Source organism: Pithys albifrons, chromosome 4, assembly GCF_047495875.1.
Source record: "Pithys albifrons albifrons isolate INPA30051 chromosome 4, PitAlb_v1, whole genome shotgun sequence".
Taxonomy (NCBI): domain Eukaryota; kingdom Metazoa; phylum Chordata; class Aves; order Passeriformes; family Thamnophilidae; genus Pithys; species Pithys albifrons.
The window spans coordinates 93,177,407-93,196,064 of record NC_092461.1 but is presented as its reverse complement, the minus strand read 5'-3'; the positions used below and the strand labels follow the sequence as shown (position 1 = coordinate 93,196,064).

General features: G+C 39.1%; 1 protein-coding gene across 1 annotated transcript in view; it reads left to right on the top strand.

The window, feature by feature from the left end:
- GALNT12 (polypeptide N-acetylgalactosaminyltransferase 12) overlaps positions 1-13,222 on the top strand; it is a 46,580-nt gene extending 33,358 nt beyond the window's left edge. The window contains exons 8-10 of the mRNA XM_071553151.1: positions 2,339-2,452; positions 8,660-8,815; positions 11,446-13,222. Of these exons, the coding sequence (XP_071409252.1) occupies positions 2,339-2,452; positions 8,660-8,815; positions 11,446-11,583 (408 nt within the window). The 3' untranslated portion in view covers positions 11,584-13,222. The remainder of the gene's footprint in view (positions 1-2,338; positions 2,453-8,659; positions 8,816-11,445) is intronic.
- Positions 13,223-18,658: the final 5,436 nt, after the last annotated feature.

Genomic DNA, 18,658 nt, shown 5'->3' with positions numbered 1-18,658 from the left:
AGGTAGAATGTTTTAGAACTGAGCTATGTGTTTCAATGGCAAGGTGATCAACATTTTTTCTTGCTTCTGTTTCTCTAATGCAGCATTCTGCAAAAGAATTAAGGTAAGTCACAGAGAAAATTTTGTTCTTACTGCATGACTTTTTTGTGTTGGATATAGGAACAAAGATAGCTTCAGAAATGAGTGAATGATCACTGTTTTGGTAGAGCTCTTTCAGGTAAAATGAACTTAAATTGTGTATCATCATTTAACAAGAGAAAATATTTTACAAATTCTCTCATACGTTTTTTTTCTGCCTCATACCAGAGGATAGATTTCTTTTCCCCCTAAATGGTGCAAATTTTCAAATCTTTGTATCATTTCAGATCAGGTAATTTAAAAGCTTAGAATATACTAATGCCACAAATTAGGTCTTGAATACCCATTAGGTTTCCTGATGAAGTGTGGGCACAAACCAGCATCTCCTGATGTCTGATAAAACAAACTAAAAGAACCAGGTTAAAATACGCCCGTGTACATGTAGGAATATGTTGACGTGTATCACAAGCATTTATGCATGAAAGAGAAAATGAGAGAAGATAGTAGCATCCTGGGAGTACAGCCTCATTTTTAAACCATCTGAAATGAAGCTTAAGCTCAGTAGGTTTTTAGACAGCTTTTGTTGTGTGTATTTGGGCATCGAGTGACATGCATCGGAGAGTTGCAGTAGTTCTGATGGTGCATGGCATTTTCAAATAGGGTATTTAATATTCTGGGCCACAAGGGGGAGCACATGCTTGAGCATATGCCGGGAGCTGATGGTAAAGAGTGGTAGCAAAGGCATCGGGTTGCCTGGAAGGGCACCACAGATAAGGGTTGCTAGCCATGGAGTCAGCAGTCAGGCAAAGTCATACATTAATAAACATACTGAGAGATCCTGCGATCCCAAAGAAAGCTGCTGACAACAACCAAAACTGAATTATGTTTCTAGAGAAACAGTTACCATTTTTAAGTGGTTATGACTTTAAGTTGACATTTCTTGATGTAAAATGTAGAAACATGAGAGCCTTATTGTTTGGTTTATGTAGTTTCAGATAGCAATAAAAGTAATCTCCATAAGACACTTCTCTTTCCTGTTTTTCTAAGTGTAATTCCTGCCTCGCATTAGGAAGGCAAACAAAATGTCTTCTTTTGACTGCTCAAGGAGGGTTGGGGTGGTCTAGTGTGGGAATAGGCACAAAGCAATGGAAAGATGATGTTGGGTAGCACTGAAAGTAGAACCTGGGAAGGCAAAACATGTAGAACACAAGTATTTAATTTTTCAACTTGTGTGGTTTGCTTTGTGGTGGGTTTGGGTCCTGCAGGGTTTCTCTTGTTTGTTTGGTTTTAGCCTTCTGCAATCCCTTTGTGTTCCTTCATTCTCCACATTAAGAACTGAGGATAAAATTATCATGACTAAGGAGGAGCAGTGAAATTACACCTTGCTGAACTAACTCTTCTGAGATTTGTGCTGCTTATTCTTTTTGTCTGTGATATAATTACACTCAGTAACAGCGACATTCAGCTTCTTGTTTACAGAACATGTTTTGCTCTCTGTAATTTCAAATTTGGTTAATCAGTACTTGTTATGGCATTATTTAACTTATTTTCAGTTACCTTTGCCTCCTGAATACTTCAGTGCAAATCCTTGCTAATTAGCCAGTTGTTTTTAAAATCAGCTAACTTAATACTTTAAAACTGAATTTAAAAGTTATGCACCTCTTATGTCGGAGCTCAGGAACACTAGTGAAGACCACCTAATATCACACCTAGTGTCTTTTTCCAAATACATATTTTGCCTGCTTACTTGATTTCTGATCTTAAAATCTGTCTGCTTGTTCAACCTCAAGAGGGTACTGGAGTCCTTTTGAGAACAAATGCTTCTAACATCTCTCATTTGACAAACTGAGAGAAGTATGTAGTCATCTTTTCATAAGGAAATTGAACAAGTAGCTCTTGGGGGGATATAAAAAGACTCGGCAGACTATTTTGTTCTGCATGACTTGCTGGCTTGTTGGGTTTCAGCACAGTTTGTCATAGTTTCTACCTAATTCCTTTGCAAATACACCGGAACACAATGTCATTCCTAGGGGAAGCCACTGTGCCTGGCTGTTTCAATGCTCAAAGGCAGTATGATCCCAACAACTTTATTTCACAATAGCCTGAGAGATGTTACCATTGGATCCGTTTGACCTCTTCCAGTTAATCTGCACCAGTTTGGGGATGGATCTCACAGCCCAGCAGGATGGGTATGAAGTGACTACACAATATCTCCCTTGCTTCAAACTAATACTTTAAAATATTCTTTTATTTTGATTAGCTGAAGAACAGAGGGATGGAAAACTTCTGTTTGGATTATAACCCAGCAAATGAACAGAAAGTAACTGGACATAGGGTCATACTTTACCCATGTCATGGCATGGGACAAAATCAGGTAAGATTTGTGTTTTATTTTCATTTTGAATAACACAGTGGTTGTAATGTAAGAAAGTGTGGTAAAGTCATTGCAGTAGGGCTGAGAGAATATGTTGCCACAGTAAGGTGATCTTGGTTAGAATTTTGATTCTTGCACTAAATGCTTTTTATTTTGAGATATCTTCAGGTCAGATTTTCTTCATTGTGAAGATGTGTCTACCCAGAGAACTCATTCATACCTTTATTATGCCTTTCTGCAAGCTCATTAGCAGGGTTTAATAGCTCAGCAGTGCAGCTATAGTGCTTATAGGCCAGTGTTCGCTCATCTCCAGCTGGTCTTGGGCAGACTGGCACACTTTTGAAATTTTGTCTGCCCATGCCTCCAAACCCCTTAACAACATTGTAAACCTCACCTAGTTCCACCTGGGTCTGTCATCATGTCTCTTCCTCTTGGTACTTGTATAACTGCAAGAGGTTTTGAACTGCATCTTCTGTACCATGCTCTACAGAAATGTCCTCCCGGGCTCGGGCTCCACAATCCTGAAGAGCAGGGATCCCCTTCAACACTTTCACATTACTCTTGTGGATTTAACTTCTGAAGCTGAAAGCACTGGTGCCGTCCTGCATTCTCTAATGCTGATTGAAACACTGTGTGCAGCAGTGGGTAGTTCATGCCCATAAACCTCTCTGCATAATGTCATGGTAAAAGTCTTATGAGGCACTGCGTGCCAAGTTACAGTGGCTGTTTTCCATGGTTTTGAGTGACCACCTTCCGGAATTGAGGTTTGGTGCTTGATGTGTGTCATATACTTGCCTGCCTATCTTGATTTTTGGCTTCTAACCCAGATTACAATAACTACAGTACTTGAGGTGTGGTCTCACCAGTGCTGATTTTCAGAGGTCTTGTGAGACTTCTTGTACATAACCCTGTGACAGCTTGGGTGGCTTGACTGTTTGCATCTTTTTTAAGGAAATTAATCATTTGGTTAGGAATGCTTGGAAAAAGGAAAAATAAAGGAAAATCAAGTTTGAAAAAGAACCATCGATGTGGCAGATAAGCAGTGTATCTGTTATCATTCTGGATTCTGCTTAAAAGAAAACAAAAAGGCTCAAGGAGTGAAAAACAAGTCTGTATTGAGGAGAAAACTTCTGATATGAATTGCATTTTACTGAGAAAGGGAAAAGGAACAACAATCTGAACACTGTACTTAAGATCTTAAAAGGAAGTAGATTTGTTGCTGATAGCAAGTGTATTGCCTTAAGTATTAGAGCTGCTATTTAGTATTATTTATTAGCTTATGTCTGGTTGAGGTCTTAACTTTCCTAATGTTTGTGGAGGCTAAGATGCAGGGGAAGGCAGAAGAAAAATTTTGCACCGTAAAAGCCAAAAGGTCTCAATACTCACAGATGTATGCTGGTCATGCTAAGGCCCACCCCACCAACCCATTTTAGTCCCTCAGTTCATTTTCATACCCAAGTTCATCATACTTCTATACACTTACATTGAAGAGAAGTTAATAATCAGATAACCCAGTTAAGCCACTTTCTTAAGAGGTCATTGCTTTTATACATTAAGAAGTATTTCATGTATAAGATTACATGCTTACACACAGAAGGTATTTATGGATTTATTTTTTTCCTTATATTACAGATTACAGAGAGGAGACAGGTTGAATATTTTTGTATTTCTCTGAGCAAAAAAAGTTCATTTAAATTTTATCCCTTTCACTAAGAGAAATAAAGACGTAAGATAATAGGCAAAAACAAAAGAGTACAATTGAGAGATGAATTGTCATGAGATGACATTTTTACAGTTATCATTTATTTAGCTAGCATTATAAGATGAACTGAATTTACTGTACGGATATCATATCACTGGATATTAATGCTCTTCCATCTCTGCTGATGGTACGATGCATCCGTGTACCTGCAGTAGCAGGCACCAGGCTGAAAGCACCAATACTCTCTGAACTGTGCAAACCACTCCCTCTGCTGGCATCCAGGCAGGAGGAGGATGGAGAAATGGAGAAACTACCTGACTGCAACATAAACCAATAAAAGAAAATATGAGATGACTCAAGAGAACTGCAGAGCCTGAGGAGGGAAGGCCAATCACAGGAAATGGGTAAAATAAGATTAGTGAAATGGACAAAAGACATGGGAGGCTTGGCAGAAGCCAGGGAAAAAGGGCCAAGGTGACAGAGAGCAGTAGTAGTTTGGGACAGAGGTTGGACAACAGGTGATGAACCAGGCATGTGTGATAGAGGAAGGAATAGTTAGGAGCTACAGGGAGGGGGAGTGAACTAAGCAGAGTCACTGGAAAATATTTTAGTGGAAAGGGGCAGTTACGGAACATGCGAGCAGAGATACCAGTTAGCAAACAGGGGCATGAGTACAAGTGACATGTAGTTGCAAGAGACTAAGTGGACAGGAGGAACAGCTGTGGATGAGGGAATAGTGGGAGACTAAAATAAGACGTGGAAGCACAAGTGAGATGGGGAGTGGAAGTGAGGGTTGCTGAGCTTGCACCTCCCTTTTCTGACTCATAAATAGCTGTGAAACCTACCAGCAGGAAATTTCTCTCCATTTCCTTCCCATCCCACCATGCTTTTCACAGTCATTCTTAGAAGGCAGCAGGCTGCTCCTGGTGGTATGAATTCCTTGGCCAATGACAGTGCCAGGACCAAAACAGTCAAATGTCCCATATGTACATCCACCCCTATCTGCTGATGAAATGATGGTGGCAAGGTTGGTCATCCTCTAGTGTCAACAACCACAGAGTTTCACAGATGTTTACTGGCAACAGGCAGACCTTAACTTCTGTTTTGTCTCTTAGAAGAAAATCTACCCTCCTAATCCCAAGATCTTTGCTCTCCTCAAATGCATTCTCATCCCATTGCCTATACACAGCTTTAGCAGCAAATCTTCCTTCACTCCAGTCCCCTGTCCCACACCACAGACAGGTAGCTGTTTATGGAAGGGACTACTGCAAAACTCTTTTCATTGAAAGCAGATCTCCACTCGAAGTGACCTCTGAATATCTGAGGGCACTGTGCTGAGAGGAGAGAGCTGTGTGCTTTTGGTTATTCATAAGGTTCAGCACCTGCTTCAGTTTCACATCACAGTAAGTAGAACCACTCTTAGAAAGCTGAAGTCCCTGGTAATTTGTTGCTATACTTCCTTGAATCTGTGGCCTAATTGAGAGGGTTCCCATTATTCCTTTTGAGTTGCTTTTTTGTAAGCAGTAAGGTTTAAAATTAGCACATTCATTATAGCAAGGAGATGAGGATAACTTTGCTGTGATAGGAGCTGAGTGTATATGGAAGAGGCAGGAAATCTGCAAAACAGTGGCTACTCAGTGCTTGCACCTCAGGGTGCTTATGTTTTGTGAAAGTATCTGCCCCAGTAGATGAGAATGAAAGGCTTTGAAATTCAACACCAACAGAGCCCATTGCTCTTCTTGCTTTGTCTGGGAAGCAGTACCGAGGGCACCAGTGCATGATGGCAGGAAGTCAACATGATGTGGTAAGAGGATGGCAAAACACTGACTGACAGTATCCTTCCCAGTACTCACATTTGCAGCTGGTAAATTTGAGGTAAATAGTGAGAGGCAAACAAAGAATTTAGGAAAGGCCACTCTTTTTCTGCAAAAAGAGTATTAGACCTGGTAACCTCTCTGCTTGTTCTACTCACCAAGTGCAAACTTCTTCCTGCATGCAGAAGAGCAGTAGCCAGGCACAGAGGTGGGTGAGAGTGTGTTTCAGGGTTTGGTGAGGTAGCCAAAATCTGCTGCTAGCCCTAGTACCAGCTAGCACTGATGCAGCTGGGGCATATCATGTAGATTGTCCAGAAGCCATAGGCGCTGGGAAAAAGGCCTCATCAAGTTTCCCAGTAGCACTTAAAGGAGTCTATTGATTCCCAGGAGGAAAGAAATGCAGTAAGGCTGCTAGTTACTGGACCATGCATCAGGTTGGAAATGCTTTCTTTCTGCCCACAGAAGGCAAGAAAGAGAACTAAAAAACACTTCATCTTTTGAGGAGGAAGAGATTTATCTAAAGTATTACCACAGTTTGAAAAAGCCCAAAACCTGAAGTATTTATACAATTTGAAGGAGTATAGGGTAATGAACTGTATTATGTTCATTGTACAACAAGGTAGGCATCATTGGTTGTGTATACTATAACCCCATTCCTTAAAGTTATCCAGAAATTAACCATTTTACTTGCTCTTCAAAATCTGGTGCAAGTCCTTGAGAGACCTTCAGAGAAGATGTCAGTAGTAAGAAGAGCTCTGGTCTAGTAGCTGCTCCATCTACTCTTGATGCATCTGGTACAATAAGCAGCTTCCAGGCTTTCACTGATAATGAATACAAATGGCTGAAGAGTTATTATAGCTAATAAATCCACCTAAAATTAAGACTCTAAATATGGCCTGTGGAAGTGGCAGCTGAAAAAGGGTCCATCCAGACACAAGTGAGTAGGGTTTTCTTTATTCACAAACCATAGGATTAAAATGTGTGCCTCTCTAGTTCACTGTGATGCCCAAAGTGGCAGGCTTTCCATGTGCCACTGGGATAATGAACCTGGGAATAAAGCATAAAGGCCAGGGAATAGCTCCTGCCTATAGGGTAAATAACAATAATAGTAATAGTAGGACCAAGATTCTTGCAATTTGCTTTTGTTGATGATGAGACTTTTTTGCATAAACAAATGTAAAGGCAGTATAGCCTACATCATAGGAACAGGTTCTAGCAATAGGTTTCAGGGGAAAATCATGATCTCCAGGGTGTTATGTTAGCAGGGAGACTTCAAACTTGATGTTGCTTTCTTGAAACACTCACTTCCCTTTGTGGCTTACCACAAAGGAATGATAGCAAATAGCTTAATTCTGGGGGGTCTTTCACTTGCATCATTGCTGGAAAAGAAAAGCCACAAAGCTCTACAGGGTGATGCAGTGGGCAGCATTGGCCTGTGTGAGGCTGGAACAGGCACCGTGGCAGAGAAATTCTTTATTGTGATAATGGGAGGGTCATATTTCATGAAACAACTACCATTAGAGAAGTCTAGATTAGAGCTCTTATACCTGCAAATGGATGACTGCAGACTTTGTAACCACAGGGTCTTGTTTACATTGAAACTCCATTTTCAATTTCTCTTTCAAGGTTATTAGCCTTGGTGGTTGTTAAGGATGTTTTTGCAGTATGATCAAGCATACACATTTTTCAATTGTACAGCCCCCATCACAAAGCCTTACAGTCTCCAGGGGTGGAACAAAACAAAAGAGGATTCCTTCTCTCCCTTATCCTTTTACTGGTTTCTGCTAATGCAGCTGTTCTATTGGTAATAAGCAATTTTCTGACGTTTATAAAACTATCTTCTACTCTATTGAGTATAATCTAACTCAGATCTAAACACACATCCATGCACTATAGTCATCTGAATTATTTACAAGTGTGCTAAATACAAGCAACTCTCAAACTCTACCACTCTTTAATGAAAATCCAAAAGTTGGCAGATGTCCATTATAAATATAAAAATTCCAAGGAAGTCTTCAACCATAATTGCAACAGAAGCAAAGATGTTTTAGAGCACGTTCAGAACACCTCCACAGAATATCATACAACAAGCAATGCTAGTAAATTTTCTTTAAAGTCGTGTACATATTTAAAAGCAGCTGTAAGTGATTTGCTTCAAATAATATCTTAAAACATTATAGAAGAAGATGCTGATCACCATGCATCCTGAGTACTTAATAACTGGAAATGAACCCTGACCAAACTGCAGGTGAACTATGCAGTGAGCAATTCCTTATTTAAAACTAGTACTGTTTTCTGAAAACTGAATTAAAAAGGTGTGATGTCAGGCTAGAAACTGTTTTCCATACTATTTTTGAGGGTGATCTAGAATGTGAAAGGAGAGTATTACAATCAAATTTTTAAAGTTCTTTAATGCTGGAATGCTTGTTTATCAGGACATTTATTCAGCATTTCATCCATTTGAAGTGTTCCCAGAGTAAAGCAGTGCTGTGATGAGATTGATTTTCTGTAAAATAATAAACAAACAGCAGAAGTTAAGGATCCTTGGATATATTTGGCAGAATTTCCCTTCACAATAGCAACTTTAATATGTGAACTTAATTATAATATCTTAGTATATACTCCTATAAATACTCTCAAGTGTACACCTGAAATGACTGCTGTCCTTTGTTTTTTCTCTTGGGTTTGTAGTTTTTCGAGTACACATCCCATAATGAAATACGTTACAACACCCGACAGCCAGAAGTTTGTGCAGCAGTTGATTCAGGGACTGACTACTTGACAATGTACTTGTGTCAAGAAAATGTCCAGAGTGTTCCTGAAAACCAGAAGTTTGTTTTCAGAGAGGTAAGTGTGCCTGATTGGTCTTGGGTTTGGTTTATTTTGGGAGTGGGTGGAAGGAGAATTGTTGAGGTTTTTCTCTTTTTATTTTACTGTCCACACATCATGCAGGTCACAACACTGGCACAGATCTCTGGGAGAAATATGCTATCTTGGCTTTTAATATCGAAACACAGAACCAGGATAACAGCAGTGCATAGGCAGAGAGTATGCCAGTCATAAAGAATAGGGACATGAGAGGAAGGAAAGCACCCCTGATAACCTCAAAGGAGATGGGAACATTCTCATGCATCTCACCCCTGCTGTCTTCTCCTGAGATCTGATGAGCCTCAATATACCCCTTCCCCAGCCAGTCTCATGGCTGGCCTACTTCTGCTCTCTTTTCATTGACTTATTTTATTTTCCAATATTTATATTACTATATATCCCCAATACTTCACATACCACCATTACTTTATGCTTTTCCCTACTTTTGAGCTGCTTCTCCTCGGCAGACCCATTTCTTGTAACCCTTCCCACGACCACCAGGACTGCTCCCTTTTCTGCAATGTAATGTGCTGTTGTGTAATGTGATGCACCATCAAAAATACCTTTTACCCTATTCCTGTCCCTACACAGGACACATCTTATTGGCTGTGGAGACTCAGCACATCTGTAGCTGTCTTTTTCAACCCTAAAGCCCACTCCCAAAGGGGAGCAATACTGAAAAGTGTCGTATATTTAATAAGTATAATATGATCTTAGAAAAACTTGTGTTTAGTAGTTTTTAATCTCTAAAGAAATTCCTGAATGCCTGAGAGAAAATGAGCTGGATGAAAAATTATGGCCTTGGTCAGATTCTGGAGTGTTATTATTCAGCTAAGGGAAAAGGTCACATAATATATCAAAATGTTATATTTATATCATGTGTTTGCATAATGCATCTAAACTCTACAGGATCTATGGTTGACAAATTTCATGCCTAGATACTACCACCAGTGGCAGGGTAAATGCTAAAAAAATACATGACAATTACTATCCACTCACTCAATCTAGTCCAGAATGAAGCTCATACTAGTGTTACTGAATAAAAATGTTTAAAAGACTGACTTTATAAATGATGTGTCATTCTTAATGCTGGTTTTTAACAAAATTGCTCAAGGTCATATGCATTAATCTATAATAATATATTGAAGATTCTTCAGTCACTTCAGGAAATAATTGAGAAAACTGAAGATTTGAAATTGAGAAAACTGAATAATTGAAAAAAGTTTTGGAATGCATCTGCTTCCACTGCATTCCTAACCATTAACTTTTAGCATCTGAAACTTTAGAAATTGCTTTAAATGTTGCTTCTTTCTTGTGCCTGTGTGTGATTTGAACGTACTGCTCAGCTCCAATTCCTCTTCTTCTACTGCATTAAATCAAAATCACCAGTCCCTAGCTTTCAAGGCAAGTGATGGGTGAGGTGTCAGTACCACATTTCTTTTGCTTTGCACAGAGTAATGTCAGACAGATGTCCTTATGGATGTAGCATCATCAAAGATTTGAACAGCCTTCCCAGCAGCCTGACAAGAATTAAGTTCTTACGGGCACTGAGTCAAAAATGAGTGAGGCAAATACTGATTAGTCCACTCAAAAATGAGAATTATCACAATGGAAACAGGAAAGTCATTCAGCAGATAAGTCTGTCAGCAAGCCCATGAACAAGAAAACGTGGCAGGACATCAGGAGCTGCGGCGCAGGTGCAATTAAGTTCAATATTCCTGATGATGGAAGCAGCAGACTTCCAAAGGACTCAGGGTTATGCTCAGAAACAGGGTGTTGGCATTTTTCTTTCGAAGCTGCTAGAGGCTTTCAAAAAGGTTTGCATGTGGGAATGTCATCCAGGCCAAAGGGATGGTCTCAGGGCAGGGCAGTTCTCCAGGGCTGGCTACACTGCCTTTTTGCAGCTCACTATCGTTGTTGACAGTGCTCCCGGACTGGAGTGAGAGACGTGAACTGGAGATGAAATGTGCTTGGAGACTACTGTAACAGGACAGCCTGAGGCCTCAAAATGTGTTCTTTAGGGAATTTGACTGTGGAGGCCTGTCAGGCCTTACCTTACACCTCTGAGACAGCTGTGCTGTCCTCCAGCAAAGCAAGTGAACTCTACACAAATCTGTAGGCAAGGAACACACTTAGGTATTTTTATTTTCTCCACCAAAAATATAGTCTGTGAAGAGAGGGGAAAATTTCTTGCTATAAATATTTCCAGCATCTATACTTAATGAATAACATTTACCTTTTACTTACAGGATGCGCAATAAGATACTAAATGTGGGTAATGCCTATACTTGGCTTTGTTTTTTTCTGCCCATGTACTGATGCAGCAACAAAAGGCAGTGAAAGTGAATGAAGTTAGCATATACTTTACAGACTGAGTTGTCACTACAAGAATCACTCTAAAGCAATGTTAATGTGAGTTTACAAGCAGGGTCTTCTGATAAAGTTTCAGAGACACTCAAGTTAGGCATTTTGGCTTTACTGCACAGCTCCATCGGAAGGATATGTGTGATATTTATTTGTGGCAAATGACTTCTGTTATTTTTAAAACACAGTGATATGTCTGTAATTTTTAAGACCCGAAAAGCAAAATTTCTTTCTGTCTCTCATAGGATGGTACGTTGTTTCACCTGCAAACCCAGAAGTGTGTACAAGCAGAGCCAAACGCTTACAATGGTAACCCAGCACCATTGTTGAGGCCATGCACCAACTCGGACTACCAAAAATGGTTCTTCAAAGAAAGAAGTTGATCCAGATGTTTTGTAGGATATAGCTGAAAATGGAAAATGTGCTCTTTCTAGTCAGCAGTTAGTCAGCCTTTTGAAAATCACATAAGTGATATATTTTTGTATGGAAAGAACTGTAATTAGTTTACAAGCCTTGTATATCTTGTTTCCTGGAGCATTCGAAGGCACTGAGGATTGAGAGCTATGTAAAGTGGTACAGAATCTGCTCCTTTTCTCCTTATTTGGCAGCTATATAACTGCTTCTGAAGTGTCTTACATTCTTTTCACAAGTGACAATATATTTTTTTAATCTACTATATGGAAGTAAGGCAGTCAAAATAATTGCACTAATGTAAATCTGCCAATAACTTAAAATGTTTATTTTTCTACTAAAACATTCTGCAGTTGGGCCTTTTAACAGATACTAGTTAATAATTATTATTCTTGTCTTTTAAATACAAAGAAGGTAAATGTAGGCCATATTCTGCTCTAAGTGACTACCACAAACTCTTCAGTGAAGACAGTGTGGATTTACACATGAAGGCAGAGTATGTCTGCATGTTTTTGCACAGATAACATTCTAGATGCATACAGGTTGCACATGCCTGACAATACTGTACCTTAAATGTTGTGACAATTTTTGATGCTCGTGGCACTTGACAAGTTTGTAATCATGCTTGAATCTGTTTTGGGAGTAAAATGGAGATGTTCTCATCTTTCTTAAAGAAATAAGTCAGTGGTATTTAAAGGTGATGCTTTGGGAAAAGCTGTTCAGATAAACAGCTATTCATTTGTGTTCCAGACTACACAAGTAAGTTTAACATTATGTGGATTTTTAACATGCATAAAACTTGCAAGATCAGACCTAGCAATAATTCTTTTGAAAAAAAAATTACAGTTAGAGAAAATGAATCTTTCATTAAATTGTGTTTAAATGATTCATGTAAAAGTGATTATACTTAAAAAATGGGTTTGCAACTAATTGATATGATGTGCCACTAATATTAATACAAAAAGAATTGTGTTTCAGGTACAACATGCGTTTTGTCGGGGAACTTCTTTTCTGATAAAGTTGACCATGTCAAAGCATATGGTCCAGTTGAAAACATGAGATTTAATCTTTGCCAGTACAAGATCATTTCTGCCATGGTGTATTGGATCTATCTTACTCAATCAGACAAATAGTATGTGTATAGCAATGTGTCTGGTCATTGACCATGCTCATTACAATGTTGATTAGAAGGGTGTCAACTCATAAGAAGAGTTTATTTCTTTATCAGATGAAGGTATGCTTATGTGTAGAAGGATGAAAATTTCAACCTTTCTCCCTCAGAAGACTTGGCGTCTGTTTTGATTAGTTTGGGATGTATTTTGTTATTTTTCTGTTTTCATGTTTTCTATAAAATTGTACAGTCTTTTCTTTGAATCCCTACAAGCTCACGTCATTTTGGCACACCTATTTATATGATTGGGGTGTGGGGGGAGGGTTTCTGCCTGTAGGAGATACATATGTGGGTTCTTCCAAGGTCTTCCTAAACCCATGTAGATAGGTTTTGTGAGCACCTTTAATGTTTTGTCTGTGTGGGCTGGACTGATGAAATTGATGTTAAATTTAATAAAATATTTTGTGAATCAGTAGAGCGGGAACTGTCTTATGAACTATTTCTTTTGGTTTTTTTATGGTCAATGGTTTCCATTTAATCATTTCTCTGATCTCTTAGGCCCAGATCCCTGCAGCACTTGGGAGAAGACAGCTTTATTTTATGATGTCTCAAGTTCTGTTTCCTGAACTCAGTAATGCTTCTGTTGACCTGTTACACTTTGTGGAGCCACAAATCAAAATTGGGTGGCTGCATGAGAGAACAGTGAGAGCTCCAGCAACACAGCAAGGATTTTCTGTTAATTTCTGCTTTGCCTTCTTGACTGTTGATTGAACGATATTAGTAAGTTAATAAAAGCCCACCTATTACAGTCACAGACAAAACTTTCATTGACCTCCATGGTCAGTGAGATTTTCTTAGTTTTGGAATTTCAAGATTTCATCATCAGGTAGTGGTATGCAAGTGAAACTTACTAATTGGAAATTATTTTCCATATATCTTTCTACTGTGCCCTTTTTTAGAGTGCAGTGTCGATGTTTTTGGCTTCCAGTTACACGGAGCTGAGATGTTTTTGCATATGCCAGCAAACCTGATAGCCGAGGCTGCATATTTGCTAGACAAACACACTTGAGTTCAAAGGCAGACACTGAACATTACCATTGCCACCAGCTTGCTCGTCCTGTGTTGGCCTTTTAGTCCATCTGCTTACCATTTTTTTCTCCTTGGTAGCCTTTTCTTCTTCTCAACTCACTGGAGTTGTATTAATGTCTGGCTTCAAGTTCAGAGGGTGAAGGACTCCATCAAGCGTTTGAGTCACATCTCCAGACTTTTGAGTTGCAGGAGGTCAGGGCTACTTGCTGAGAAATAGACTGTGGACTTTGGGCTTCTCCTGGGCAGAGATGGGGCTTGATGCCTCATAGAATAGGAAAAATTGGAGGACTTCAGTCACAAACTGATTCTTATTTCTTAGTCTTTGTATTCCCTTATTATAAAAACCAACCAACCAAAACAAAACAAAACCAAACTGCAATCCAGATTGAAGTCTGGTGTCTAATTATCATATTTATTTGAAATAATCAGATTAACTATTTTGATTTTTTTTTTCATTCCTTCCCCATCTGACTTTCATTTAAAAATTGTGGGTCTTCAACATGGGCTGGGACTTAATAGATTTTTGCTTCAACAGAAGACAGAATATAAACCTTCCTTTTTGGCAATAAACCACTAAAACCTCTGTACGTTCAGTCTTGGCCAAACCATTGTGATGGGGGACTGTTAGAGCTTGCATAAACGCCTGGGAACAACAGTTATCATTGTACATGCATTAGTCAACCTGAACTGGAAACAGTGTTTCTTGCTGGCTCTGCTGAAACAAAGACTGAAAACTGTGTTCAATTTTTGTTATATTTATAGGAAGTGGTAAGATGTACTGCAAGAGGAAATTCAAGGTGGTTGACAACACTAACGCTAATGCGATTGTGCTCCTCTTCCCTATTTATGAAAATTTGGGCAGTTACACAGTGATATGGCTTGATTGGTAATTTAAAATCAGATGCTCTTTAACTTAGTTTGGCTTTCTTAATGCCTTTAGCTTTGGAAATTAATTTGAAGTTGAGCATTGTTCTGATACAATGACGTAACAAGATGTCTAGAGAGACTTCAGGGTTAGGATCATGCACTGGGCATGTACACTCTTGCAACTGGGCAGCATTTTTAGCAGTGTGTGAGAATGCTGTATAGGCTTGTAAGAAATACATAACTTTGTGCTATCAAGTTAGGTGAGGTAGGTGTCCTTGGGAGGGAGGGAAGAGAAGGATAGCAAAGCTCCCCCATTTTCTCAGGCTGCAACAGCAATAGCTGGGTTTGAATTATAGCATTGCAGTATTCTTCCACTTCCCATTTCCAGAGAAAAAAACATTCATGTATTTTCATGCAGTACTAAAATTAATATGCCTAGATCAACAGTTTTCAGTCTTTTTTTCAATCCATTGCTCACTGACATTTTTATGAATAGACAAAGCCTGATTAGACCGTCCTAGTCAGCACTGACAGGAATTGCCTGGCTCCAGGATTTGCAAAAGGAGTTGGAGACAAAAACAGGGCCTGCAGGACCTTCTCAGTGACCTCTCCAAACTCCAAAAGTAATAAGAAGGTGGAAGATTCAGGAAGTGAGTTGCTGGCCTGATGGGTAGTGATGGGTTTCATGTGGCATCGAACCATTCCCCAGAGTGGGAGAGGACTTGCAGCAAATGTAATTTCTTTTTTGGTGTTAAGAGAAAAATCAGTTTTCTGTGTTTCTTGACTTTATCCATGCTCTGAAGATACTTAATTTGCAAATGAAGAAAAAGTGGTCAAGAGAGACTTATCAGTACAGATACTTATATGTGAAATTAATTAATTAGGTACTCTGTGATGAGCAAATATAAAGAATATATAAAGAACAAAAATGTTAACTATGCACACAGTGTGAAAAGAGTTGTTAATAACTGAGAAATTGGAAGTGATCATTAGCAGGAAGATACTTGACACTGCTTATACAGAAATATGAAGGATTCACATGATTGAAATGCTGAAATGATGGTAACATGCCAGAAGAAAAGTGACATTTGATTTTCAGGTGAAGAGAACAGGATTTCCAATTCTTGTGAACTGATATTTTAGCCAACAAGGAATAAACAGATGCAGAGGGTGTGTGATGTGGATGAACAAATGAGAATATAAAGCCCTTTTGCATGACATAAAGGATGTGGACTGCTTCAGAGGATTTCATCCTAGAGAATGCACTTTACCAATTTCATGGTAGCAAAACATTCTGGGGATTTCTAACAAACAAACAAACAAACAAAAAAAGGCCACTAGGAAAGTGCCGATGTCTAACACAATCTTTAATAAGCAGTTTGGTGCAATTCTCCTTTAGGCCTCCTTTTATTTAAAATGAGATGTTACCTAGGCATCTGTTACATATAAATAAAGGATAGTACCTATGAAATAAGAAATTTCTCAGTGCTGAGAATTGGAAAGAAGCAGGTATCATAGAATCATATGTGCACAACATGGAAGTTTTTTGTCAGAATGCAAATTATATATTTGAGTGCCAGAAATAAAGGTTTGTGTGAAATCTAATTTAGCTTCAGTGCATCTATTACACTATTTAATTACAATATTTTCTTGCTTTATATTCCCTGGTTTGGTTGGTTAGTTGGTTGGGGTTTTTTACAAAAGATGGGGAAACTTTTTTTCATGCCTCACTGATATATACGAAGAATCCTGAGAGGCTAATCCTCCTCCTTTGCCTAATCCTCACTGTTCAATAAATGCCTTATTTACTTCCCCACAATAAATCCCTAGCCTGAAAAATAAAAGATGTTTTCTTAGCGTGGAGGTTTTTGTTTGTTTTGGTTTTTTTTTAACTGGTTGGTTGTTTTTTTGTTTCTTTGTTATTATAAACCTTGAATGGTACAGTGTCTTAGTGTTTCCCAAATATTTATTAATTTGGCTTCACTGTATCACCATGAAGGAAGAGCACCCTTCTTTTACTGACAGGGAATGCAATGACAAACAGCTTAAGGTCAGAAGTATCACAATGTTAAATACTGTAATTTGAAGCCTAGCTTTGCTTGGTTTAAATGATATCCAGCCATACTCCAGACTTCTGCAGTTCCTGGGTTCATTTTCTTGCCCTGTCTCTCCAGCACTGTCCTCCCCAGGGCACTGCATGGGCACTGCCAGCAGCTGGGCTCTGCCTCCCTCCTTATAGCAAGCCTTGAACTACACTTAGTGGAACTGTGCCATAACTCTTTCCAGCCTGTGTTGGGAAAGAATTGAGGAGATGCATTTCATTCTTCAGTTAACAAAGGGACATTTGCCATTGCAGCAGTTACAAGGAAGGATGTTAACCAGCTGGTAAAAAAAATACTGAAGGTATTAATTCTCTTGTACCACAGAATGTGGAATCAAACTTTCATTCAGAAAGACTGAGTTCTCAAAAACTGGGAAATTGCTTTAAAAAAACCAAAACAAACCTTAGAAAGCTGCTGATGTTCCAGAGACAATGTGAGTGTGTGTGTTAATTTTGTAAAATGTTCACCAAACTGATTCAAGTAGTAGTAGCAGTAGTCCTGGTAGCCAGGTAGTGGAGACCTGGAGAAAGTCATGGAATGATACAGGATACAAGCAGTGAAGAATGATTTTCTGTGAAATGGATTATGACAGACAAACTTGATATGTATTGCATATCAAGTTGAGAATGGCAAAACATCATTTAGCATAGGACATTCTAATTAAAAATAGCATTATACAAAATCAATATGGCACCTATTCATGTTGGCATCCTAGGAATATTCTTGGTGTCATAATAATTTTCTGGTAGAAAATGAATTGCTGGACAGTTTGCAGGTAACAAGCTGCTTGACAAGTCACTTGTACAAATAAAGCTCATGGTTTTATTTATTCTAGTGCAAAATCAAGTGCACAGCAGTAAAGATATAGGCTGTGCTTTTAGGCAGTATGGTTTCATAAGACAGTGTAGATGATTCCATAAAAAGGAGTTCCCCCAAGAATGATACACTGGCTGGTTTGCCCATTGCTTTCCCAACATGCCCAGCCTGTGGCACTGGCTGGTGCCAAGGGAGCTGCTGAGGTTGCAACTGATGGCCCAATGCTGGCAGGTCCCAGGGTTAGAAGGGCCAGCTGATATATAATGCAGATAAAAGAGAGGTGCCTAGAAAATGCCTTCAGAAATTATTCTTGAGGTGAGGGAATGTTGGCCTAATTGTTTTACAATAGCAACATGTGATTAATCTTAGCCCATGTGCATGGGAGATCACCGATACTACATCCCCTTAAGCCAATAAAGGCATGGTAAGAAACAATGATAGGAAGCTGGAATAAGACAAATTGATACTGAATATGAGATGCACCTTTTAGGAAACTAATTAATGATTGAAATGATTAATCAAGAGCTGTAGTGGACTCTTCATTACTGATGCCTTTAAATCAACACGGCTGGATGTCATTCTGAGGGAAAGGCTGTAAAGCAGCAAGACTTATAAAATTACTGGTTGAGGCCTTTTAGCCCAAGGTCAGATCATTATGATCTTAGAATTTATTAATCCATGAACATTCTTTCCAATTTGTTGCACAGATCCTGCAGTTGCGTATGTGATATAAATTATACGTATTAGGTTCATCTTCAAAGATGTGCTCTGAGTGACCTCAGGAAAATTATGAATAGAAAGTGGGATGCCTAAGGGAGGGCTAAGAAAAGTTTTGCATTTTCCAAGTACTGCTTCCTATGTGGGATCCACCTGTCAGAAAATAGATGAGCACACGGATGTGGGTGGGCAGTGTGAATCTGTTTCCTGGGGTGCAAGGACAGGCTGGGAGCAAAGCAGAAAGCCTTGGGATGTATACGGGATATGTCCCACGGCCGCTGAGATGTGGAGGGAAGTACCTTGGGAGAACCGACGTGGAAAGGGCTTGCCTCCCCCAGGCTACTC